The sequence below is a fragment of the Penicillium samsonianum genome (genome assembly GCF_028829775.1).
Source record: "Penicillium samsonianum strain IBT 33392 chromosome Unknown utg000003l_segment0_segment0, whole genome shotgun sequence".
In the NCBI taxonomy this organism is placed as follows: Eukaryota; Fungi; Ascomycota; class Eurotiomycetes; order Eurotiales; family Aspergillaceae; genus Penicillium; species Penicillium samsonianum.
In genome coordinates this window covers 3,775,956-3,799,767 of record NW_026643261.1, presented here as the reverse complement: position 1 = coordinate 3,799,767, position 23,812 = coordinate 3,775,956, and the positions used below count along the sequence as shown (strand labels likewise).

Below are 23,812 nucleotides of genomic sequence, written 5' to 3'. Positions count from 1 at the left end.
TTTTTTTTGTTTTTTAAACCTTCTTTCCCTTGGAATCTGGTCGCTGTGTGGACCCGCATACCAGTCTTTTCGTCATTATCCAGTCACAGCATGCCTTGGGACAATGGACTAAAGATGCTGGTTATTGCTTGATCCGGTCCACCATGGATTTCATTGTGAGTATAAAAAAAAAGTACATACTATGATGAGCTTGGACTGACATTCTCAGCTCTCTTTGACGCACTTCTGCGAGGTGCATGGTCCCACTTCTATCATCTGCTCACAGGTCCTACCTTTTTCATGTCCGCAATGTCACCCCGAATCCGATCACTCTCCCCAGGGTACCCCGGCTTCACACGAGTCTCGCTTCGATCACGAGTCTCGATCTCAGAAATCTGCCGAGTCTAAGTCGCCCAGAATTGAAGATCACCCGTACTTCCTCAAAGGCCATCCGGCCTCACCCGAAGATAAATCCAACCGAGGTGGTGCAAATGGCGACAGTTGCGCCAGTTGTAGCTTGTCTCTGCCAGAAAATGTGAGCAAACAGCTACCTCCGGGTGCGCCTGGAAGTCGCGATGCAAAAGGCAATTCCACTAGCCCGGTGCTCCGCTCGCGCGAGCTAGTTTACTCATGCGGCAACAACCATTCAGAGTTGGATGATGAGACCGACTATCACAACCATGCTTCTCCTCCCGACTCACTTCACTCTGCCTCGGTTGCCTCCGATGGTTCATGTCACACACACATTCACACCTATCTCTCCCAGCGCGGGCCGCCTAACCCCGCTGACTATGCACTTCTCCGACGATCGTCTATTCGCACCCTAAGCTGTGAGCTCTTGCCCCGGGGACTTTCGTCCGGCCCCATCTGCTTCGGCGACGGCGTCGCTGGTTACACAATTGCCTACATTTTTCGCCTTATAGACCCCATGGCCCGCGGCAAGCGACGCAGTTATGCACTGGTCGCACTGGCCGGCCGAGATGCCGGAAGAGCGTTCCGCGCATGCCCCATCATCTGGCGGGCATTCGGCCGCATCGCAACCAGCATTGTCCACGCTGCTGAGCGCTTCCAGGAAGACGAGAAGACCCGCGATGAGCAGAACAACCCGGGAAGACAGCCCGGCCGCCAGTACCCTCCCGTTTCATCCTTCCTCACCGGCCGGGGTATGGACCCGGCGGGCCGGCGTGCGGCAGGCCAGATTCGTGCCCGTAATTTGGCCGAAATCGTCGGCAATGAATACATCTTCACCGAATTGCATGCTCATTTCGTCGCACTTCTCCAACAGCTGGGCTCAATGTTTGGCGGAATCCCTCTCAGCGAGGAACGCTTTGTCTGCAGCACTGTGGGCGACGAAGAAACCCCCAGTCCTTCTCAGCCAGTCCTCGTCTCCAAGGCAAGACAGCCAAAGGACGGCCAGAAGTATGACGCCGACGACATGGACATCTCGAACCTTGAAATTTCCGCGGGACCCAAGGCGATTCCCATTGCCCCTCGTCGGCCCGTCATGGCTTGAAATATTCTTTTCATAATTTGCATGAACCTCTTATTGAGATACCCGCCTGCTTTGTTCTTTTTGTTTTTCAGGCACCTTCAACTTTGACCTTGTTTTATTCTTTTTCTTTTTTGCGCTTCTTTTTGTGCTTTTATGCGGGTTGGCAAGGTGTTTCGACCGATTTCTGCATTGCTCATTTTGCATACGGATTCGGCCTTTTCTTTTTTTTTTTTGCGATATGGGATAGACAATGGCGTCTCACAAACACGGAACGGAGTTTCTTGTTTTTCCAGCCTTGATTTCAGTTTTTTTCTTGAAGTGATATGCTTCTTCTCTTGGGCACCTCGTTCGATCTTCACGAAGTTCAACGATTCAAGCACGTCTGTTTAGCGGGTTTCCATTCTTGGGACTGGTGCTAGGTTATGATTGAGATGTCACGATCGCACGAGGCATTCAAGAGACATGTATTCTATGTATTATTTGAACACGAATGAATCCATGGCCATTGGCCACTTTTTCGGAGACTCGAGTTTTATTGTAAATGTGTGTTATATAGTCCGGAAGAATTCCGGGTAAACGTACCCTTCCGGGTTAATCCGACCACGGCCACAATCAAACCTTGGAAAATCCCACCAAAAAGAACAGCAGAGACAAAAGACCCGCATCACCTCCCACCTCCCTCCAGCTATATCAAAATGGTCGCCTTCGACAAGTGTGAGACCCGGCCGGCCCATATTGAGGCCATCCTCAATGGCCTCGACCGGTACAACCCCGAGACCACCACTGTCTTCCAGGACTATGTGTCCCAGCAGTGCGAGGACCGGTCATTCGACTGCTACGCCAACTTGGCCCTGTTGAAGCTGTGAGTTGGACCCCTTCTTTTCATGGAAGCATGCATTGCGAAAATCATATTTGAGAAGCTCTACTATGATGAGTATCTTTTATGCGTTTCCTATTACCTGACGTCCCCATAATATGCTTGGGAATGTTGAGAAATTCTGTGAAGATACTGAACGGGAAGAACCCATGCATTGGTTGGAACCAACAGCATGGCATACTTCTCACAAATACCTCAAGTCATTGTGGAATTCTCGAACCCAAGCTGACAGTAGCCCTCTTCAAAAAATCCAGCTTCCAGTTCAACCCCCACCTTATCCAACCCGATACCGTGACCAACATCTTGGCCAAGGCCCTGACAGTGTTCCCCTCGCCCGCCTTCTCGCTCTGCCTCGCCCTGCTCCCAACAAACACCCAGCCCTTCCCCACCACCAATGAGGCCCAATCCGCCTCGCAGACCTCCGACTTCGTCGAGTCCGTCCAGAAGCTTACCCGCCTGTCCACCCTCCTCGAGTCCGCCCAGTACGCCCAGTTCTGGTCCACCCTGAACTCGGACGACCTGTACGCAGACCTGACCGCCGACGTGGCCGGATTCGAGGAACTCGTTCGCATCCGCATCGCCGTCGAGGTCGGCAACACCTTCCGCTCCATCACCGCGGAGAACCTCGAGTCCTGGCTCGACGTCCGCAGCCGTGACGCGCTCGACAAGTTCGTCGTCGATGTCTGCGGCTGGAAGGTTGATGGCGCCGTCATCCGCGTGCCTACCAACAAGGAGAACGAGGCCCGCTCCGAGGTCAAGAGCGAGCATGTCGGCATCGAGCAGTTCGGTCGTGTCATCCGTCGTGGCTTCGAGTTGCCCGCATAAGCGCTTACTACGGAAGCTCTTTATTCTTGAATTTCTTTTTTCCGCGTCGATTCGAAATGTTTCACTTCTTTCCTCTTTTCGTATCACCTTTTTTTTAAAATCTCCAAAAAGCTGTGCGAGGGAAAATTTGATTTCCATCCATGACATGAGTTCATGAATCCCACCCCCGATCAAGTGACGAACAGACGATAGATTTCGCATGGAGGAGGGGCTCGGAGATGAGTCGGGACCTGGCGCATCTGGCGTTTTTTTTTTCTTTTCTATTTCTCTTGTCTGTATTGGATTCTTCTTTTTTACTTATCCGTGCAAATATTTGCAATGGATAATATGAGGAAGAGAGAGAGATGTCATGTCCATACCATAACATAACTTCAGTCGTGCCTCCATGTAGGGCCGGCTTTGCTGCCAATATCAAAAACCATACAGAGCTAGTTCCAGATGTAGAAGCAATGGGGATACAGCACGACATACTGTCATTACAGAGGATACAAGCTCAAATGACACCGACATCCAAAACATTGAGATTCCAGAAAGTATCCCCAGCCGCCGCAACCGACTTCCCACTATCAGCAACAATGATCCGACCATTGATCGCCGTTATTATGAAATAATAAACTTGATTCCTTTCTATGCACATGGACTTGTAACCTGTATCCAATCATTGTAGCTAAATCTGTAGTAATAGTGTAAACTTTTCTATTATAACCCTCACATACGAGCAAACCCTAACCCAAGAAAATACCAAAGATCTACTCCATCTCAATACCGCCGGGGGAGGGGGTTGCTAGTGAAGTCGTATGCGACACGGCACACATCCTCGACTTCGTTGACGATGCGGGTAGGGACCTTGGTCAGGAAGTCGTAGGCGAAGGGGTAGGGAGTGGCGGTAATAAAGTCCTTCGTGGAGATGGTGCGGAGGAGGATAATATTAGCGTACACAAGCTTATCGCCCATAACACCAACGGCGCGCGAGGGGTCTAGCGCGGCGTACGCCTGGCCGATGTCGTCGTACAGACCGGCTTCGCGGATCATACCAATGAAGATGTGGTCGGCCTTCCGGGCCATATCGACCTTCTCCTTAGTAACTTCGCCTAAGACACGAATAGCGAGACCGGGGCTTAGAGATAGTGTTAGATCTTAGATCTTAGATCTACAGACTGTATAGGTTTACGTACCAGGGAAGGGGTGACGGCCAAAAAGCTCCTCGGAGATCTTGAGCTGGCGGCCTAGCTCGCGGAACTCAATATTAAAGAGCTCGCGGAGAGGCTCGATTAGCTCCAGGCCGTGGCCGGCCATAAGACGCTCGGCGATACCACCCACGTTGTGGTGAGTCTTGATAGTCTGCGAAGGACCCTTGAATGAGATACTCTCAATAACGTCTGGAAAGATATTAGCTTAATTCACCGAGTCATGTTCACTAAGTTATGAGTAGAAATAATCTTACCTGGGTAGAGAGTGCCCTGTAAGAACCACTCGACGTTTCCGGCACTCTTAGCCTCGATATTGCGGGCCTCCTCCTCGAAGACGTCGATGAACTTTCCATTGCGCTTCTTCTCGGGATCGTGCTCGCCCTTCAACCCGTTTAAAAACTCCTCGCTGGCATCGACAACGGTAAGATTGATACCAAGCTGCTTCTGCAGCACATCTTTGACAATTTCGCATTCATTTAGACGCATACAGCCGTTATCGACTAGCACAGCATGGGAACGGTCACCGATAGCTTCGGTCATCAGCTTAGCAGCTAGAGAAGACAAATGTTAGTGATGTCGTCTAGGAGATTAGTACTGCCTTCCTAATGGAGTTCTGCCATGCCAGTAGTTGTACCACCTTCCTGGCAGAACTCTAATTTCGAAGGCAATCCTAAAACTTCATATGCGAGGATCTAAAGGGAGAGTGCCGGGCATAGCATACCAACTGTAGAATCCACGCCGCCCGACACGGTACCAAGTACCTGTCCGGTTGGTCCGACGAGTTGGCGAATGCGTGTGATCTCCTGGCCAATAAACTCGGACATGGACCAGCCCTGCTGGGCACCGCAAATGCCGACAGCAAAGTTCTTAAGAAGCTGACCGCCCTGAGGAGTGTTTAAGAACCTGTTAGTACCTGAGTTCGAAGAGAAGTAACTCACATAATTTGCGTAGGCACCGGCGTGCCGGGGTATCCTACTGTGAGGGTCACCCTACTAGGGCCCACACCGTAAGATCCCCCGCCGCTCGCCGTTGCCTATCAAATTTTCTTCGACCCTTACGAGAATAGCACCCAAGAGTTCCTTCAGAAGGTTCGACAAGAGATTGCTGAGCCTATTCCCGAAGACGAGACAGAGAAGGAGACCAATGAAGAGGACAACGAGCCAAGAGAGTCTGACCCCGGCATAACACTTACGAGTAACTTAGAAACCAGTAACGTTGTGGGTGCAACCTATTGCTGCATTTTCATTTTGTCTTTTGATGAGATACAGCAGCGCACTGTCGAGATCTTTAATAGGTGGGTGCTAGTAGTCCGCCTCGCTCTCGCTGCCGGGATATGCCTTCTTCCTCAACTTCCAAAGTGACTTTTCTCGTCGCGCAGCAACTTCACGCTGGTGACGACTGTTATCTTCCACGACAGTCATCCAAGGCACATTGCTCGCCCGGCGAACCCTCTCTCGGAGCAGTGCAAGCGTCCGACTATGCTCAGCTGGATCGAGCTCGTGTGCCTGTTCACTGCCAGAGTCTCCAGCTTTCCTTGGCCCAGAAGTCGATTGCTGGTAGCGCCGCTCTGCCGCACGGGCGGCATAGTATTCTTCACTGATAGCCCAATTCGGGTTATCAAGCTGGCCGCGGACCAGCACAATGCCATGGCCTTGCTCGATGGCTTTTTCTAGGTGAGATGAGGGAATAGGAGTGGAGAGCTCAAGCTTGCGCGAAGAGGTATCGATCGAGCGGACCAAAGCCAAACCAAGACAGTTTGACGCTTTGGGATCCAATGGGGTGCAACTGCCGGAACCAACAAAGAGGTAAGGAAGGTCTTCGGAGGTTCGTACAATGCTGTCAGCGATGGAAATATCAGCTGGATTACCTGCGCCTGGGTTTGTTGAATCCATGTCAATGTCCTCATGGTCTTCGTCATTCGGTGGCTCTGATGTTGCCATCCCACTCATAATAGCTTTCGGCGATTCCACTGCCACGACTCCTACGATAGCGCCTTCAAGCGTTTCGTGCAGTAGATCGGGATTGATCTGGGATCCCATGACCATGACGCCTAGAATGCCCTGTCGTGCACCAGCATAGTCCACAGTAATGGGCCTTGTGCGAGATAGCGGTACATCTGACCAAAGCGAAGTGCTGAGATCATTTGGATAAGACATATGAAAGTATGATTGGATTTGCATCGCTCGCAATTGAGCGCTTGATCGGCTCACAAAATCAGTGGGCTGGGATGGGAGGATTGTCAAGGGGACTCGAGCTTCACGGGCAGCCAGACCTAACGGATCTATGACTTCTGATGGGCCCTTTTCACTCATGTATACCACATCAGAGAGACCGAGAGATCTGACCAGCCAAGTTGCAACCTCTAATCCTTGTCCAAAGATCCAACCGGGGTAGTTGATAATCAGAGGGCATTGGGGATGTTTCTCCAACAACGAGCGGTAATGATCCATAAGATCCATGACGGCCAGCGCATAGTGATCAGGGTCTTCTTTTGGCGATGCTGCGCCAATATGATGCGCCCGCACTATTTCACCGTCACGGGAATCGTCCAATGAAGGGTGCGTGAAAGGCGGACCGAAAAATGGAGAGCGTAAGCGTGCAAGATAAACTTGACCCATAGGGGCAAACTCAGGCTGGCCTGGGTCTAGATCCAGGAAAGCAACTCCATCGGTATTAGTATATCCGTTCTCGGTCTCGGGTGTTGGACTGAGAACGTGATTCAACAAGTAGCGACTAAAGGTAGACTTTCCGGATGCCTTGGGGCCACAGATTAGAACCCGAAGTTGTCCTTCACGTTGTGAGAGAGCTTTCATTGATGCGCTCCATTTCTTGTCAAGGTGAAGTGGTCGGATATGTCTATTTAAGGAATCATCTGCCGATGTATATAACTGTCAAGTCAATTAGCTTTGAACACAGCTCGATCTGGAGCAGAGTATGATAGCATACCACTGAAAAAGTCCGCTTCGAGTCTTTTGCGGCCCCTTTCAGGGTGATTTTATCTGCAGCGGTGTTCTCGCCGGCCCAGATCCTTTGATACAGAGGCGAGAGGTCACGGAGGCGGGAAATGCCGCTGGTGCAGGTCTTGATCTCCACTTCTGCGTCGCCATCAATTCCAGCAACACATTTGATGACTGGCAAAGAGTGAGTCGAGGGAGCGTAAACTCTATGCAGTTGTGAGGACGGATGTAATTTTGCGCCCATCAGACTGACAACACCTCTTTTGACCCAGAGATCATAATGGCCCAACAACGCCAGGTTCTAAGGCAAAGTCAGTATTCACCCCGAATGGCCGGAAAGGTTCATCCATACCGTCCGTTCCTTAATGCGAATGCAAAGCGTGCTCTCATCACTGTAGACTATGTTGCTTTTGTTCAACCGAGCCTTGGATAGAGGGAAATTCTGGAGCTCTGCTGGTGTTTCTGCGGGTGATTCATAACCATCGGCATCACCCACAACAGACGCAATATCATCTTCATCCATCTCTCCCGCATCCTCGACTTGGTCTTTTTCAGACTGCTTGTCTTCGGGGTGCTTAAGAGTATCCTCCACCTCTGACTTCACTTCCGAAGTTTGAGGCCGGGTAACTCTTACTGGGCGCTCGGGCATTGTCTCTGCGGGCAATGGCTCATCTGGTTTCTTTGCTGCCTTTGTCCGTGTACCACGATGCTTTTCATTTGTCTCAGTCGCTTCGGGTCCCTCGAGAGACTGTCGCGACTTTTTCGAGGGCGGTTCGCTCTCAATAATAGCTTGTGGCGCATCCTTTGGTGCATTCACGCTTTGCGCTTGCTGTTGTCGAGCTCTGCGCGCTGCTAAAGCAGCGACAGCGCTAACAGGGCCTAGAGAAAGACATGTGAGCTTCAAATTGGTGTTGTAGAACATGGAAAGAGGGCTTACCAGCTGGTTGCTGTTTTTCGGCCTTTCGCTTCACCATGATATTATACGATTCAAGCTCATGGGCTTTTAAGCTTGTGTTCGAAAGGAAAATGACCTCGATAATGCGATCCAAAGCCGATAAGCAAAAAAAGTTGACTGGTGGTCCGTGCTCCCGCGGAGCAGAAAAAAAGATCGTTGGACCTGAGCATTCTCACTCAACATCGGTCCAATTCATTTTGCGAAATCGGCCTTGCTAAACTTCGCTTATATATCCTGTGCATTACTCTGTTGTTCCATCCCATTCATCTTGTGAATTTAGAGTGTGCCAAGCGCCGCGCATCCTTGCGAAAGCATTTTAGTCTCGACCTCGAGTTTGCCCAACACAGAGTAGCCGCCATGGCATCATCCGACAGCGATAGCAGCTCGAGCAGATCGACCTCGCCTGAACTTACAACCGAAAAAGAGAAAAAAATGACGAAACACTTGAAGGCGCAGGAATCAAGCGAGGAAGAAACCTCAGACTCAGGTTCGGACTCGGATTCCGACTCTGACGATTCCAACGAAATGAAGCCCGACTCCAGCTCAGGCAAGAAGTAAGAGATCATCCCTTTATCAGTTCTGATAGTAACTAATCCTTGTGCCCATAGAGTTGTACTCTCCGGTCCTCAGCCATACAAACCACCAGCGGGTTTCAAGTCTGCAAAGAAGCAGGCCCCGCCATCCTCAAAGGCCTCCTCCCTTCTCTCCAACCTCAACGACAAACAAGTCCTCCACCTCACAGCACCAGCCTCTCTGCCTTTGTCCAAGGTCAAAGAGGTGTGCATGGCCAAGATCATGCAGGGTGAACCGATCATCTCCCACGACGGTGTGAACTACGGCATCCCAGTCGAGGCTCTTTCCGAGGCCGATCCTGCGACCAAATCGCTACTTCTTTTCGACGAGAAGACACAAACATATTGCACAGCAGCCCACAGCGTTCCAAGTTACCACGTCCAAGAAATGATCGGTCTTCCAAGCACATCAAAAAACACCGATGCTGCAGTGGCCGAAATGCGCAAATACGTCAAGCCAGCCCGGCCACAGCCGAAGAACTTGAAGATGCGCTTCCGGCCTGTCGGTACAACCAGTGCGCCTCCAGAGACCCTTGGATCTAGCTCGGAATCCGAGGCTGAGGTGCCTTCGTTCAAGGTTCCCAGGGGAGAGGAACGGAAGAGGAAGCTTGATCACGATGAAGCTGAGGATGAAGCTCCCCAAGCTGCGGCGCTTCCTCGGAAGAAGTCAAAGAAGCACTCACAAGAAAAGGAGGATGATAGTCTGAGCCGGAAGAAGTCCAAGAAGTCCCACAAGGACAAGGAAGAAAAGAAGCGGAAGAAGTCCGAAAAGGCATGATTTGGCGTTAGTGTTTTTTGAGAATAGCTTTGTTCTAACGACGTCCCCAATACTATGTACAATTTACAATCTTACCTTTCATCTTGGATCAGGTAGCTCTTATAGCCGGCTGCAATTTGAACAATGCTACATGAGTTTGGCTTTTCCATTGCCTATTCTTTTTTATATTGCTGTCATAAGACGGAAGCAATTAGTATAGTCCGATGAGCTCCTCCTTAAATGCTGCTCTAAGCTAGGATTTCCTTCAACATAAAGTGACTGGCTTCAACTTCAATCCGGCATCCAACATTAGATAGCATCTAGGATCAATAATTGCCGGCCGATCCCCAAATGCTTAGCTTAACCATCGCTAAGACCAACTGCTTTTGCTTTTGAATCTCAACAAAGTAACTAAGTCATACGATCAAGTCAAAGTTAGAAGAAGTATTAGAAAATAGAAGAGGCATAACGCAAGATAGCCTATAAAGCATAACTAAATGCTGTATAGATATGATCTACAAATTTTGCCTCAGGCAGCCAGCTGACATAAGGACGATGGAGTCATAGATCACATGCGTGCGGAGAGAGCCCAGGTGATGTTTCTCCCTTAATGTGCATGCTGAGATTTCTATGGACTCTTGTTTAGATTTGGGCTTTCTTTCCATTATTTCCATTTCCATTATCTTTGCAATATAGACCATGGCGCTTGGATGATTTGGAGTGTGGTTTGACAGCTTCATCCATATCTAGTGTCCAAGCTTCAAAGCGCTTATCGGCCTAGACCCTGGAATCCCGTGCGTTGTTCACCATTAACCCTGCTTATCACGATCTGGCGCCTGACCAAAGTTTTGATATGACAAAGTCATTTGATGTCCAGGTTGATATCGTCGCATTTGACTAGTGCATACCTGATCATAGTCCTATCAGCGCCGTCACCTGGCTCGAGCTTCTGCCTGCCCGACCGATCTTAGTGATTCACCACGCCCTAGCATCGTTTACTCCCGTCCTTGAACTACATTTTGCATCGATTGTATGATATCGATATACCAGAGATAAGGATGAGACCATTAAGAGATGATGCCAAACGCCGGGCAGACCGGCAGTTGAGCGCAAGTATGAAACCTACTTCGTCCAACCGTCCATTTTCAGATCGGGTGCCAGACAAATTTAAGGATGGGGATGATGCCCAGTTTGATTTCACAGCTCCGCCGCAAGGTATGGGTTCACGGGACGGAAACGTGCATTATATGCAGCAGTCCCTCTTTTCCATGATTGCTGCTGTCGGATCCAAGTCGGACTTCCATACCCGGTTTGAGGAATCAAGTGATAGTGACGGAGATATGGAAGACCCGCGGATGGAACAAACGAGTGGGAAAGCATCATCTCCGACGCCGCCGCCTGTGCCATCCTTGCACTCCCGCCAACCAAGCAAGAGAACGGAATCAAACACACTCGTTCTGGAAGAAAGAGGACGTCGCCATCAAAGAGCAAGATCAGACAATAAGCTTTTGCAGAGATTACCCAAGTTAGACCCAGAAGGCGGGGCAATCGAGCCATCAAACCAAAGCGACTCGATGCTCAAAATACCTCCTCTAAGGCGAACTCGCAGTGCGACACCGCGAGCAGCCCCAGTTCTAAGTCGCATGGTTGAAGCACAGTCTCACTTTGACTTGACATCAGCAACTCCATGCTCGCCACCCCATAATCCAGACAAACTCATGGAAGACCATCCACAATCATCTGCGTCCGCTCTTTCTACGCGACTGATGAAGATGTTTGAGTTTGCGAAGCCTGAAAAGGTTCTGGTGGAGTATGCCTGCTCGTTGCTCCAGAGCATGCTTCTTCAAGGCTACATGTATGTGACAGAAGGCCACATCTGCTTTTACGCCTACCTCCCAAAGAAGTCCAACGTGGCGATAAAGTCGGGGTACCTATCCAAACGCGGCCGCAAGAACCCCGCGTATCATCGCTATTGGTTTGCTCTGAAGGGAGATGTCCTTTCATACTACGCTGATCCCTCCAATCTCTATTTTCCTAGCGGACATGTCGATCTTCGTTATGGGATCTCTGCGTCTCTCGCAGAACGCAAAGATGGTGATGCGAAAGACTTTCAGGTCACCACTGATCAGCGGACTTATTTGTTCAGAGCAGACAGTGCTACCAGTGCAAAGGAATGGGTGAAAGCTCTCCAGAAAGTCATCTTTCGGACGCATAATGAAGGTGACAGTGTCAAAGTATCATTCCCAATAGCGAATGTTATTGACCTGGAGGAGAGCCCAATGGCCGATTTCGCGGAGACATTCAAGATTAGAGTTCTCGATAGCGGCGAAACATATGCAATTGACGAGGTAGGTCGTGGGACGAAACATTACTATGTTCATTGCTGATCAATTAACAGTACTTTTTCTCGTTCTTTGATTCGGGACAGGACGCGTTCAATTACATCAAAGGCCTGGTCAATGCTGTATCGGCTACCAACGCAACGAAAGAGCCGCAGGATCAACCCGAATCAAGTCGTACTGTCCATAAAAGACAGTCAGTCAGCAGCGTTCGAGTGTCCGATCAGAGACAGGAACATTCACCACGCAAACGAAGCTCCAGTGTAGGAAATGAAAATCAAGGCTCGGCGGACTCATTTGCGGAGCAAGGGACCGGATCATCGCCGATTGTACAGTCGATGACAGACACCACTGAATCGGCCAGTCAGATACTGCACAGAAGCGACGTCTTTCAATCACCCACTATGCGCACACTGCAAAGACGCTCATTGGATGTGGGAGAAACCATTCGACGACATTCTGATGATACGACTCCCTCTGCGTCTGCGCGGCTGGACCTGGGTGCAGCGGCAGGCTCTCCATCTGGAACATTGGGTGGTAATGAAACCACAGAAGACGCGCGATATACCATCGGCCAATCTAATCCAATGCAATCCTCACGGCCGAGCTCCGTTACTCATCTGAACGAGCTTGTCAAAGCGGGCGCATATCCCCTTCAACGCGCCGCTGGTTTTGCAGAATACTTGAAGAGCCGCTCGAAACAGATGAGTACACTGTTAGCAACAGAGTCAATGGGCTATATAGAAAAGGTCTCTGGCATGTGGATTGGTGGCCAGAAGCATTATGGAGAGCGAGAAGGGCCATTGCTCGAAGACCCGAACGTTGATCCTGAGGACAAGGAAGGTGCATTTAACTACGGGGATCGCTTTCGTGCACACTTTGCTCTTCCGTCTACCGAAAGACTGCAGGCGACTTATTACGCCTACTTGCATCGTGTGCTCCCGCTGTATGGCAAGATCTATATAAGTCAGAAGAAACTTTGTTTCCGGAGCCTGATTCCTGGTACCCGGACCAAAATGATTCTACCGTTCAAAGATATTGAGAACGTTGAAAAGGAGAAAGGCTTCCGTTTTGGATACCATGGACTTGTTGTCATCATCCGTGGTCATGAAGAGCTTTTCTTTGAGTTCAATGCCTCAGGTTCACGGGATGACTGTGCAGTCACATTGCATCAAAATCTGGAGTCAGTGAAATATCTGGTAGAATCTGGCTTGCTAGCCGATGAAGAACGAGACGAAGTTGAAGCAGCTAAGGCTGAGCACCGCATGCTTCAGGAAGCAAGACTGGACAGTCCCGAGGAACATGATGCACGTCCGAGCTTCACTGAGGATTCATCAGAGATACATCCGTTCTTTGACGATCCTCGCGCTTCCATTATCAACTTCAAACCTCCCAAGCCTCTAAGGATTACCTGTCTGACCATCGGCTCCCGGGGCGATGTACAGCCGTACATCGCGCTTTGCAAAGGACTGCTTGCAGAGGGCCATAAACCGAAGATTGCGACTCATGCCGAGTTTGAGCCCTGGATCAGAAAACACGGGATTGACTTTGCTCCCGTTGACGGTGATCCTGCGGAGCTAATGCGCATTTGCGTGGAGAACGGGATGTTCACATATTCCTTCCTCAGGGAAGCTTCATTGAAGTTCAGAGGATGGATCGATGATCTTTTGTCGTCGGCTTGGATTGGTTGTCAGGGTAGTGACCTTCTAATCGAGTCACCGAGCGCCATGGCCGGAATTCACATTGCAGAGGCTTTAAGGATTCCATACTTCCGCGGGTTCACCATGCCATGGACAAGAACACGGGCGTATCCTCATGCTTTCGCAGTGCCAGAGAATCGCATGGGTGGAGCATACAACTACATCACATACGTCATGTTCGACAACATCTTCTGGAAGGCGATCGCGGGCCAAGTGAACCGCTGGCGAAACAATGAGTTAGGATTGAAGGCCACAACTTTGGACAAGATGCAGCAAAACAAAGTCCCGTTCCTTTATAATTACTCGCCCTCCGTGGTGCCCCCGCCTCTCGATTACCCGGATTGGATTCGCATTACCGGCTACTGGTTTTTGAATGAGGGCACAGATTGGACTCCTCCAATTGAACTATCAAACTTCATTGCGCAAGCCAGAGTGGATGGCAAGAAGCTCGTGTACATCGGGTTCGGATCCATTGTGGTCTCGGATCCTTCTGCCCTGACACGGACTGTCATCGAATCAGTCCAGAAAGCAGATGTCCGATGCATCCTCTCAAAGGGGTGGTCCGATAGGCTTGGTGACCCAGCTAGCATGAAGGCTGAGATACCTCTACCACCAGAGATTCTTCAGATCCAATCTGCACCCCACGACTGGCTTTTCTCGAAAATCGATGCTGCAGCCCACCATGGCGGAGCAGGAACCACCGGCGCAAGTCTTCGAGCTGGCGTTCCCACCATCGTCAAGCCATTCTTCGGAGATCAGTTCTTCTTCGGCTCCCGGGTGGAGGATCTAGGGGTTGGCATCTGCATGAAGAAACTGAACGTCAGTGTCTTTTCGCGGGCTCTCTGGGAGGCAACGCACAGCGAACGCATGATTGTAAAGGCACGGAATCTGGGCATTCAGATTCGCAAGGTGAGTTATTCCAAGTCTACTTAGGCTAAGTGGATGGAGTGCTAATTTGATATTCCTTGTTTAGGAAGACGGTGTGGCCACTGCAATCCAGGCCCTCTATCGCGATCTTGAATACGCTAAGACCTTGGCCCGACAAAAGTCGCTTGCCTCGTCTACCCCATTCTCCCCTACACCTACAGCTAAAGCCTCGCCAGATGGAGGCGATGACGACCTTGATGATATTGAAGAGTGGACATTTGTCGGTGAAGAAACTGGCTTCGACATCTCAAAGCGGGTGCGTGAGCGAGCTGCTTCAGATGCCGACAGGCTAGGTTCCAACATGTTCCAATGATTTTGTTTCCCCGAGTTGAATGATTAGCATTTTGTTTTTTGATGAGATACAGCAGCGCACTGTCGAGATCCTCCACCATCCTCAAATCCCCGCCCTGTCACCAAAAACATGCTGTACAGGTGCGCGGACTGGGAGATGTTGAGAGTGAAGGTAGCGACCTCAAGCTTCACGAAGATTGGGGAATTTTGGTGTTCTATTTCTTTCTTTTTGGTTTTCTTTGGCGATTTTATATTGCTTTGCCAGGTTGTTCACGAATCATGACCTGCGTCTTTTTTGTTTCGTTTTATATGCATAGGGCATTTGGTTTAGAGCCTATTCTTCTAATATCCACTACTTCGTTTGAATGTTTCTCTATGATGCGTTATGATTTCCTTGATTTTTTTTCCCTTGACATTTACCCTAGAAGACAATAGACCATTCATAATCGACGACATTGACAACGTTTTTATAATATCCCATATAAATCCCTTCAAAACACATTCCAGCCACCAGGGCGCTTCTTATTTTTTCGTTTCCTCTTCATCACCCTTGCCATCAGCCTTATCTTTACGTCTTTCTACAACGTCCCAGTTGTACACACGCGCCGTGGCAACCTCCAATGTCTGCAAAGAGTCAAAAGCGTTAGCAAAAGCGCCAATATCCCAACCCCATGCCTCTCGCAACCCGAATAAACTAACCGTAATCTGCTCGCGCAAGAATTCCAGATCCTCCTCGCAATTCTGCAAGCTCGACTCCGCAGCATTGAGCTTCTCATCTAGCATAGTCTCCGCCTCGCCGAGCGGGTACGCCAACATGACATTCGCTCCAAGCCAGAGGTAGACCTCCTCGGCATCAGCAGGCGAGATCGCAGCCCGGGCGTAGAGGGTATCATTGAGTTCGAAGTTAGTCTCGAGGTCTGAGTCAGGGTTGGACTAGACAAGCAGAGTGTTAGTGAATTGATATTGATTTCGATTTCGGTTTCAATTTCCAAAGCTGGATGCTCCACAAATCACTTTTTCAACGAATTGCATATTATAAATAGAGGATGACCGCGGGGGATAGTTACCTCCTTGCGCAGCTGCAGGAACCGCACCATCTCCAGCGTCTTTTTGATATCCGGGATCTTCTCGCGCAGGCCCTGGCCGCGGCGCTGCGTGTTCACCTCCATGAATTGGTACTTGGAGATCATCTCCTGGAAGGAGCGGAGGGTAGGCTCGACTTCCTCGCGGGAGGAGACGTAGTCGCTGACATTGTCGATGAAGGGGGCGACGGGGATCCCGCGCGGGTTGGTTTCTGTTGTTACCGTGCTGGGTGGAGGGGTTAGTATTCTGGGTTCTGTGGATGCGGGCATGGGATTGAAGTTGGGGGTTGGAAGCTAGAAGGGAATTTCTGTAAAGAGAGATGACATAGGAATTGGAATTTACCTCTTCTTTGAGTCCGCCATGGTCGCAAAGATGTGTGTGAGAGAGAAGAGAAGATATGACGATGTGGGGAGGAGCTTAACTGCCACTTTTTTGGGGTTCCGCTTTATCTTTCCAGCGATAAACTAAACCTCAATGGATTCTTTTGCTTAATTACCCTAATGTTCGTTGAATTTGTATCATAATGGTCCTCCTTCTTACGACAGATCGCATCCTCGCTGCGTTCGAAGCTATTCCAGCTTCGCGCCACGAGGAGCTAGACCTGCCTGCCACGCTGGAAGCACAAGGCCCAATAGCCCACGAACAACTGATCCGGCTCGCCAGATACCTCCAAACCGACCCAGAGTACAAAGAGCATGTTTCTCACACCCCGACAGTCCTCAGCTCCCTCCTCCGCGGCACGAAAGTCTACGTTCCTCCGCCGCCAAAGAAGCCAGAGCCCGTACGTGGTCTATACACAAACCCATCCCCATCCCATCCCTTCCCTTCTTTCCCTGGAATACATAAAACTACACCAAACCAGATCCTAACAAACTATACACAATCCAGAGCGCCGAATATCTCGCATCAAAAGCCCGCCTCCTCGCAGCAACAGAACAAGAATCCTACAACCGCCTCTTAAACCCAAACTACCAACCAAACGCCGACCACGCGGATCCGCACACATCACCCTACACGAGCGACGGACGGGTAGAAGAGGATACGTTGACGGTCTCGCTGGTTTCTAGCGTCTTCATCTCGGTGATTGTGACCGGGTTCAGCGTGTACGCTGCGCTCACTCGGTTCCCGACGCCGCAGATCCTGTCGAGCGAGGCGGTTAAGGTTCTTCTTGGGCTGTTTGCGGCGCTGAGTGTTGCTGTTGCGGAGTCGTTTTTGTATTGGACGTATCTTGGGAAGGTGGATCGGGCGAGAGTTAAGGAGAGGGGGGTTAGGGAGAGGAAGGTTGTTATTGGGGCGGTTGGGGAGGAGGATAGAGCGGATGAGGGTGTTGAGGTTGGGACGGAGAAGGAGGAAATTTGGGGGAAGGGGGTTAATGGGGGTGTTAGGAGGAGGGTTAGGGAGAAGTGGGAGAAGGGGAAGGATGGGGGTGAGGATGTTGGGAGTCTTTGATATGTATTTGTATAGTATTCGACAATAATGATTACATTGATGTGTTTTTATGGGCTGACTTGTTTAGAGGACTTGGATGGGTTCAATTGATTGCTTCTGGTATTCTATCCCTAAAGCTACAACGCGCTGTCATTAATCTAACGGGTATGGATGCTGTGTAATCATTAGTGCTCATCAGAGGGGTCAATCTCACAGGTCGAGATCGATATGTAAAGTGGCAGAAATATAGAAAAGATAGCAAGGCGCACTGCCGAGATATCAACTTGTCTCAAGTGTGGACAAAAGAAAGGAGGAGGAGAAGAAGAAGAAGAAGAAGAGAGCGGGAAAGATCTCAAACCCGTTTCTCAAGAAGCAGCTTGCCATGCGGCGATTGGTTATCGAAGCCCTGGTCACGGCTGAAGATACGCTCACCACGCAACCAGGTCTCACGGACCATGCCGCGCAGAGTACGGCCCTGGTAGGGGGAGCACTTGTTGCGGAAGAGCATAGTACTCGGCTCGACGGTCCATTCGGCAGAGTCGTCGAAAACACAAATATCAGCATCAAAGCCGACAACCAGGTCACCCTTGTGCGACTGCAAGCCAACCTGGGCAGCAGTGTTGGCACAGCAGAGACGGACGACGTCCTGGAGGGCGTTCTTGGTGCTCTCGTCTTCTGGCGAGGAGGTCAGGCCCTTACGACGGCTGAGGTCTGTCCAGAGAATGGGCAGGCCCAGTCCGACGGAAGAAATGCCGCCCCAGGCAGAGAAGAAGTTACCACTCTCTTCGTCCTTGCCGCCGGCGCAGTGGCCGGGGACATGGGCTGGGAGCATCTTCAGGTCTGGCGTGCAGGGGGAGTGGTCGGAGACGACGGTCTTGATGACGCCGTCGTCGGTGTGCTTCTCCAGCTCTTCCCACAGACTATCTTGGTTCAGTTTTGAGCGGATAGGCGGGCAGCACTTGTGGCGGGTGTCGCCGTCACGTACTTCCTCAGCTGCCAGGGACAGATAGTGGAAGCAGGTCTCGGCTGTGATTTTGACGCCATTGGCGCGGGCTTCTCGCAACAAGGGGATGGCTTCCATTGCAGAGAGGTGAACGATGTGCAGGGGGAGGTTGGGAGCAAGATGAGCCAAAGACAGAATACTCTCGATGGCGCAGGTCTCGAATGAGGAGGGTCTCGAGGCCAGGAAAGTCGCATACGCCTCAAGAGGGCCGACAGGGTCGGCAGGTGCATCAGACGTCTGAACCTCGTCGCCCACAGATGCGGTAATGGGAGGCACCATCTCGGCGTGGAACATGAGAGTTGTTGGCTCATCGGCCAATTCGGCCATGGCCCTCTTAATATCCACTCTGCTGACAGCGGGGAACTCATCGACCTATTATTGAAAGTTAATACTAATCAGAGAACCCACGATGCTGGTATCGTTCACTTACACCACTGTCAATCAGGAAACCCTTGAAGCCGCGGACACCCTCCTGGACAAGAGCCTTGAGCTCGCCCGCATTGCCGGGGATGATACCGCCATAGAAACCGACGTCAACCCAGCACTTGCCCTGGGCAGCCTGGATCTTCTCTTTCAGCCCGTTCACAGTAGTAGTAGGCGGGATGGCGTTGAGAGGCATATCAATGACAGTGGTCACACCACCAAAGGCAGCGGCTTGGGTGCCTGTATAGAAGCCCTCCCATTCCGTGCGGCCGGGCTCGTTCAGATGAACGTGTGCATCGACCAGGCCGGGCAGTAAAACATGGGGCGAGTAGTCGGTATAGGGAGTATCGCCAGGGAACTCCGATGCTGGAATCACGGAATCAAAGACGGCGGTGATCTTACCGGTTGTCCGTGAGATCACCACAGTGGCAGCGGTCAAACGGCCGGAGATAACGGCGCGTGATGAAGCCACAACGGCAATGGAGGGGAGGTTAGTTGCCATGACTCTTGTATAACTAGAAGACAGAATATAAGAAAATGCTCTTTAGATAAGAAGAAGAAAGATAAGAGAGCAAAATCCTAAGATAAGGGGATTGGGAGATATAAATACGCCATGCCACTTTGACCAAAGGTAAAAAAATTTCCGGGCCCACCTTGGGGTAAATGGATTTCAGCAAAGAAGGGGATATCTAGGAATATCCAGGGCATATCCACAGGCCCACAGCCGAGCCATATTATTATTCCAGAGCCCGACGGTGTTGCGATTACTCGCCAACCGGTCAACCGGCTAGTCCAGACAGTCAGTGCAGCAGAACGACCTTCATCCTTGCCGTATTGAGGAAGACCTGGGATACAATACCCCAGTGTTTTCTCTGTCTCCGACATACTAGCATGTTAAGAGGAGTATAGCATATCGATACAAGGCAAAGAGAGAAAGCCGTCGGGCACCTCCGACGTGAAAGGCGCGGGCGATTCCACAATTCCGCTTATCAATGGCCCGCTTATCAATGGCCCGCTTTATCAGATTACTCGATGAAAACTGTTTTTTCTCCCGAGGTCACCTGGGCAGCTTCGGGCATCTTCATTCTTTTTACTCGATCGAAACTGCTTCTGGTGGGGGGAAATGCTTGACTCGGAAAGGGTTAGGAATTTTAGCTCGTGACCGTCTTGGTCCCGTTTTTTGCCGAGCGGTTTCAAGGGTTCATTGAACAATTTCGCCATTGTTTTATACCCCGATGGTGAGGAGGAAAATATTGAAGAATATAGGTAAGAGTATAGGCAAGAGAACAAGTCTGATCTTGTGGGAAATCCCTTCCCCCCTTTGTCCCCAAACCTCCAGGGATTCTTCCAAGACTGATGCCTGCTTGAATTTCGCCGTTGTATCACTGGTCCGTGATCAGCAACATAATCCACCTAGCAGATGCTTAATGCAACGTTCCGATGTTTGTCAAAGCGAAGGTTTATACATGCAAAGGTAGATATTTAATCTGATATTAATGCTCTTTCTACTACCCGTGGACGTATGCCGGTCAAGGCTGTGATATTGGTGCACTCCTAAACCTACGTATACGTATGTACCTACGTCGCATACGGTGAAATTGGCCGAAGAAATTAGTGAAAAGAAGTTTCATTCATTCGCTATCTGGGCAGATGGTAGCTGTTTCCTCCTTTTTTTCATTTCCTGTGAATTTTCTTGTTGGATTGATCTCAAGTAGGGAGGAAAGAACAGATATCTGCGCACGAGAAACCTCAAAAAAGAATATCAAAAATAAAATCAACCGGTTGGAACACCGGGAAACACAAACTCCAGAGACAACCGACCCCAGCGCCGCTTCATAAGGAAGCAGGGCGCACTTCTTAGAGGGCTTACTCTTCTTCGCCCTCCTCTCGGATGTCTTGCAGATCACTAAGCTCAAACGGGCCAGCCTTGCCGACGATTACGTCGTCGTAGTAGGTTGGGGTTTCCAGAACGGAAAGAGCGTCAGCAAGAGGGTCAGGAAGGACGTTGGGATCGTCGGGGGTGGGAAGAGCGTTCGCGTAAGCGTCAGCAGGACCGCCAGGAATGGCAGGAAGGACGTCAGGAAGAGCGTCAAACGCATCATTGTTCTCAACTCTGTAAATGGCCGAACACTCGCTGTCATCGTCGCTTTCGTTGGTATCATCTTCACCGGGATACAACTTGTCATTGAAAAAAGTTACCATGTCCTCGGTGAACGTGACACCGGTCAGAAAGCTTTGAATCTGGTTCATAACTTCTAGGCTGTGCACCTCAATTTTGCCGCCAGGGAGTATGTCGTTGTTGATCAGTGATGCGATAAAACCTTCGCCGTTGGGATCGGTCTCGCCAGGGACCACATCAAACTTCTCCATCGCCATCGGGGAGTAGTGCATAATGTTCATCCAGGTCAAGATGTGTCCCACACCACGAGTGATCATGCACGCCGACTTCGTGCCTTCACCGGAAGAGTACGTGTTGCAACCATGGCGGAGGTTAAGACCGGGCACACGTGTGCCAATCGACTTGTCACAGATGGCCCAAGCACGGCAACGGTATTTCATAAACCAGGCGAATGACTTCGGATCCTTCTGGTCATCAGTCTTGGTGTCCACGCTCACAATCGTCTCGGGGTTGATCAGGGAGAGAGAGGAGATGTGGGGCGACCATAAACTCCCTAAGGCCCATGTCAGTAAGCAATCCCCAACTCTCTTATTCGGTCAGATACTCACATTGGTTCTTCAGGTATGTCATGGCAGCATGGCCGCCCTCAGACAGGCCAATGATGTCGATTCTGGCACCGACTCGGAAGTTGCTGCGCATCAAGATTCCTTCGAAGATATTCTGGACATGCTCACTGATGCCGTTGCCGATCACGTTACGAGCACTCAGTGGACGTTCGCGGTCCACGGCAGAGGCGCGGTGTTGACCATGAACACTGTCATGGGTCATCGCGAACCAACCTGCATTGTGCCAGACATTCTGGCCGGCGTTCGCAAGGATGAGAGCATTCGGCGAATCTTGAGCATTCTCACCGAGCAGACCCTTTGCAAAGCCCAAGATCGAACCGAAAGAAATGCCATCGTCGCAAGCATCACGGTACGAGAAGACGCCCAGGTCTTCGACAATCTCGCCGACGAATACGACAACTCGAGGTGCAGTGGTAACGTTACCAGACACCATGATGGGGACCTGCTGCTTGCTGCCCTTGGGAATTTTCATGAAGTGCATGCCCATTCCCAGGAGCCGGTCAATGATGCTGGTACGAATCGCCTCTGTGAAATCCGTTGTTAGTGCCAGATGATTCATCAAGACCATAGCCTACGATGGAAATGGATCTGAGGGTTAACTAACTATGCAAGGCCTCAATGTGGACCTTGTTCATGCGGTCACTTCGGTTGACCTTGTAACGAGGGCCTTGGTCAGGGGCGGCGATGTACCGGATTTTGTCATCTTTGGTGATGACGAATCTGTGTCATTCAATGGATTGTTAGGCCTGAAGGCTGGGACGTCACGTCGAACACTACGGAAAAACTTACCCAAGCCCCAGCAGGTCTTCTGGGAAGACCGTGTCATCGGGGAGGAGGTCTCCCGGAACGCCATTCATTGTGGCGAGGCTTCAAATCAACGTGTGAGATTGATTTGAGAAAAAAGTCAACGAGACAAGAGGGGGAGATGAGTGATGGTTGAATGGAAGAGGAAGAAGAAAACAAAAGGAAGAGGGAGGGAAGAAATCACAGGTCAGAACCGGAAGGCGCCGCGCATTTTCAGCGCACTTTTTACGACGGGGCAACAGTCAGCGACGACGTGATTATGGCAGGCATCGAGGAGCTTCCCATTTGCTCAATGACCCGCGATGATGCGATTGTGAAGCTACGCCGAAGGATCTTCCTGCGGATATTGAGGATCTATGACTGGGATCTTCTTGATATACGCCACTGAGCTGAAATGATGATTTACCGGTCAAGGATCAATCAAATCAGCCGGGCCGGCCTGCAACTGACCATCATCCTGGAAGCAAACAACCCAATTGAGATGATCTCAACAATACCAACAAAGAAAGCTTGGTCTCACGACATAAGCAAACGAGGATCAAGCCCAAAGCAGCGCCTAAACCTGTCAACAAGCCGAGGGGTTTGATCGGAGGAGCCAAAACAACAAAGAAAGATTTGAATTTCTCTGCAAATGAGAATTGCATACTGTACATTACATGCTTCCACCCATTGGAAGCAAGAAGAAAACGCCGTCGTGCAAACAATTCAACCAGAGGTCTCCATATGTATATTACAGAGTACCGGCAACAATCTCATACAATTACCAACTGGCCTTCCGCACGCCGGGAAGTTCTCCGGCAAGGGCTTGCATACGGAATTGGTACTATAGAAGACAGTATGTTAGCGATATGATATAAAAAGCCTCAGGCAAGATTCGGCCCTTGGCGGAGTTTTCCACTTACTCTGTTGATTCTGAAATCGCGGAAGACAGAGCGGGCAGTGCCTGATGCCACACAACGGTTCTTGATCTGCGTGGGGCGAGTGTAGGCGTGCATCTGCGACAATTGGAGCTGAGCCTGCGCGCGGACACGGCCAGAGAGGGAGGTGTTGCGGATCATGTAGCGGAGAGCTTGTCTGTGAAGGAAGACAGAGTCAGCATTTGTGTCTCAATTCCTAGCATGTTTTCCAAGCTCGAGGTGTCTGGGACAGGGTTCGTACCGTTCGGGCTCGGTCTGCTCGAAGGCCATGCGCTTGTTGTTGTCCCGAATCAAGCGGGTATTTACGAATCCAGAGAGATCAAGCTTCTTGGGCCGGAAAAGGCCTGCCATTTTGGTCATTTTGGCGTGTTTAATTGGGGGGTATTTGCGGAGTTGAGGTCGGAAAATGATTGTCCTTCGGCCAGGCGGAGTTGGCGAAAACCGGCTGCCCGATCGGGGTTAGCGTGCTTGATGCAAGATTTCACGCTGAGCGGCATCAAAGCCCTACGTTACTGCTAGTATTTTGATGGATAGCTGTTACAATCAAA

General features: G+C 50.5%; 11 protein-coding genes across 11 annotated transcripts; 5 read left to right on the top strand and 6 right to left on the bottom strand.

The window, feature by feature from the left end:
* Positions 1–143: 143 nt before the first annotated feature.
* N7471_005048 (folliculin domain-containing protein) lies at positions 144–1,492 on the top strand (the record flags this gene model as incomplete). The annotated part of the gene is made up of 2 exons (XM_057277767.1): positions 144–155; positions 209–1,492. The coding sequence occupies 2 exons, from the start codon at positions 144–146 to the stop codon at positions 1,490–1,492; spliced, it is 1,296 nt and encodes a 431-aa protein (XP_057137377.1).
* Positions 1,493–2,166: 674 nt separating this feature from the next.
* Positions 2,167–3,173, top strand: N7471_005047 (CSN8/PSMD8/EIF3K family protein; the record flags this gene model as incomplete). Its single annotated transcript, XM_057277766.1, has 2 exons — positions 2,167–2,333; positions 2,603–3,173. 2 exons carry the CDS (start codon positions 2,167–2,169, stop codon positions 3,171–3,173), a joined length of 738 nt encoding a protein of 245 aa, XP_057137376.1.
* A 759-nt stretch (positions 3,174–3,932) lies between these two features.
* Positions 3,933–5,187, bottom strand: N7471_005046 (uncharacterized protein; the record flags this gene model as incomplete). Its single annotated transcript, XM_057277765.1, has 4 exons — positions 3,933–4,264; positions 4,349–4,552; positions 4,618–4,914; positions 5,085–5,187. The coding sequence occupies 4 exons, from the start codon at positions 5,185–5,187 to the stop codon at positions 3,933–3,935; spliced, it is 936 nt and encodes a 311-aa protein (XP_057137375.1).
* A 477-nt stretch (positions 5,188–5,664) lies between these two features.
* Positions 5,665–8,294, bottom strand: grc3 (uncharacterized protein; the record flags this gene model as incomplete). Its single annotated transcript, XM_057277764.1, has 4 exons — positions 5,665–7,251; positions 7,310–7,621; positions 7,673–8,199; positions 8,258–8,294. The coding sequence occupies 4 exons, from the start codon at positions 8,292–8,294 to the stop codon at positions 5,665–5,667; spliced, it is 2,463 nt and encodes an 820-aa protein (XP_057137374.1).
* A 171-nt stretch (positions 8,295–8,465) lies between these two features.
* Positions 8,466–9,766, top strand: N7471_005044 (DNA-directed RNA polymerase I subunit RPA34). The gene is made up of 2 exons (XM_057277763.1): positions 8,466–8,829; positions 8,884–9,766. Exons 1-2 carry the CDS (start codon positions 8,633–8,635, stop codon positions 9,623–9,625), a joined length of 939 nt encoding a protein of 312 aa, XP_057137373.1. The 5' UTR covers positions 8,466–8,632; the 3' UTR covers positions 9,626–9,766.
* Positions 9,767–10,662: 896 nt separating this feature from the next.
* Positions 10,663–14,883, top strand: atg26 (uncharacterized protein; the record flags this gene model as incomplete). The annotated part of the gene is made up of 3 exons (XM_057277762.1): positions 10,663–11,952; positions 12,003–14,552; positions 14,617–14,883. The coding sequence occupies 3 exons, from the start codon at positions 10,663–10,665 to the stop codon at positions 14,881–14,883; spliced, it is 4,107 nt and encodes a 1,368-aa protein (XP_057137372.1).
* Positions 14,884–15,383: 500 nt separating this feature from the next.
* Positions 15,384–16,306, bottom strand: N7471_005042 (tubulin-binding prefolding complex subunit PAC10; the record flags this gene model as incomplete). Its single annotated transcript, XM_057277761.1, has 4 exons — positions 15,384–15,485; positions 15,561–15,794; positions 15,929–16,169; positions 16,287–16,306. 4 exons carry the CDS (start codon positions 16,304–16,306, stop codon positions 15,384–15,386), a joined length of 597 nt encoding a protein of 198 aa, XP_057137371.1.
* A 161-nt stretch (positions 16,307–16,467) lies between these two features.
* Positions 16,468–17,393, top strand: N7471_005041 (TMEM199/VMA12 family protein; the record flags this gene model as incomplete). The annotated part of the gene is made up of 2 exons (XM_057277760.1): positions 16,468–16,725; positions 16,833–17,393. The coding sequence occupies 2 exons, from the start codon at positions 16,468–16,470 to the stop codon at positions 17,391–17,393; spliced, it is 819 nt and encodes a 272-aa protein (XP_057137370.1).
* A 331-nt stretch (positions 17,394–17,724) lies between these two features.
* N7471_005040 (allantoinase alX) lies at positions 17,725–19,382 on the bottom strand (the record flags this gene model as incomplete). Its single annotated transcript, XM_057277759.1, has 2 exons — positions 18,806–19,382; positions 17,725–18,747 (listed from the first exon to the last, which is right to left on the bottom strand). The coding sequence occupies exons 1-2, from the start codon at positions 19,298–19,300 to the stop codon at positions 17,725–17,727; spliced, it is 1,518 nt and encodes a 505-aa protein (XP_057137369.1). The 5' UTR covers positions 19,301–19,382.
* Positions 19,383–20,664: 1,282 nt separating this feature from the next.
* On the bottom strand, positions 20,665–22,400 carry N7471_005039 (uncharacterized protein; the record flags this gene model as incomplete). Its single annotated transcript, XM_057277758.1, has 4 exons — positions 20,665–21,470; positions 21,526–22,068; positions 22,148–22,263; positions 22,333–22,400. 4 exons carry the CDS (start codon positions 22,398–22,400, stop codon positions 20,665–20,667), a joined length of 1,533 nt encoding a protein of 510 aa, XP_057137368.1.
* Positions 22,401–23,107: 707 nt separating this feature from the next.
* Positions 23,108–23,624, bottom strand: N7471_005038 (mitochondrial 37S ribosomal protein uS14m; the record flags this gene model as incomplete). Its single annotated transcript, XM_057277757.1, has 3 exons — positions 23,108–23,170; positions 23,250–23,421; positions 23,506–23,624. The coding sequence occupies 3 exons, from the start codon at positions 23,622–23,624 to the stop codon at positions 23,108–23,110; spliced, it is 354 nt and encodes a 117-aa protein (XP_057137367.1).
* Positions 23,625–23,812: the final 188 nt, after the last annotated feature.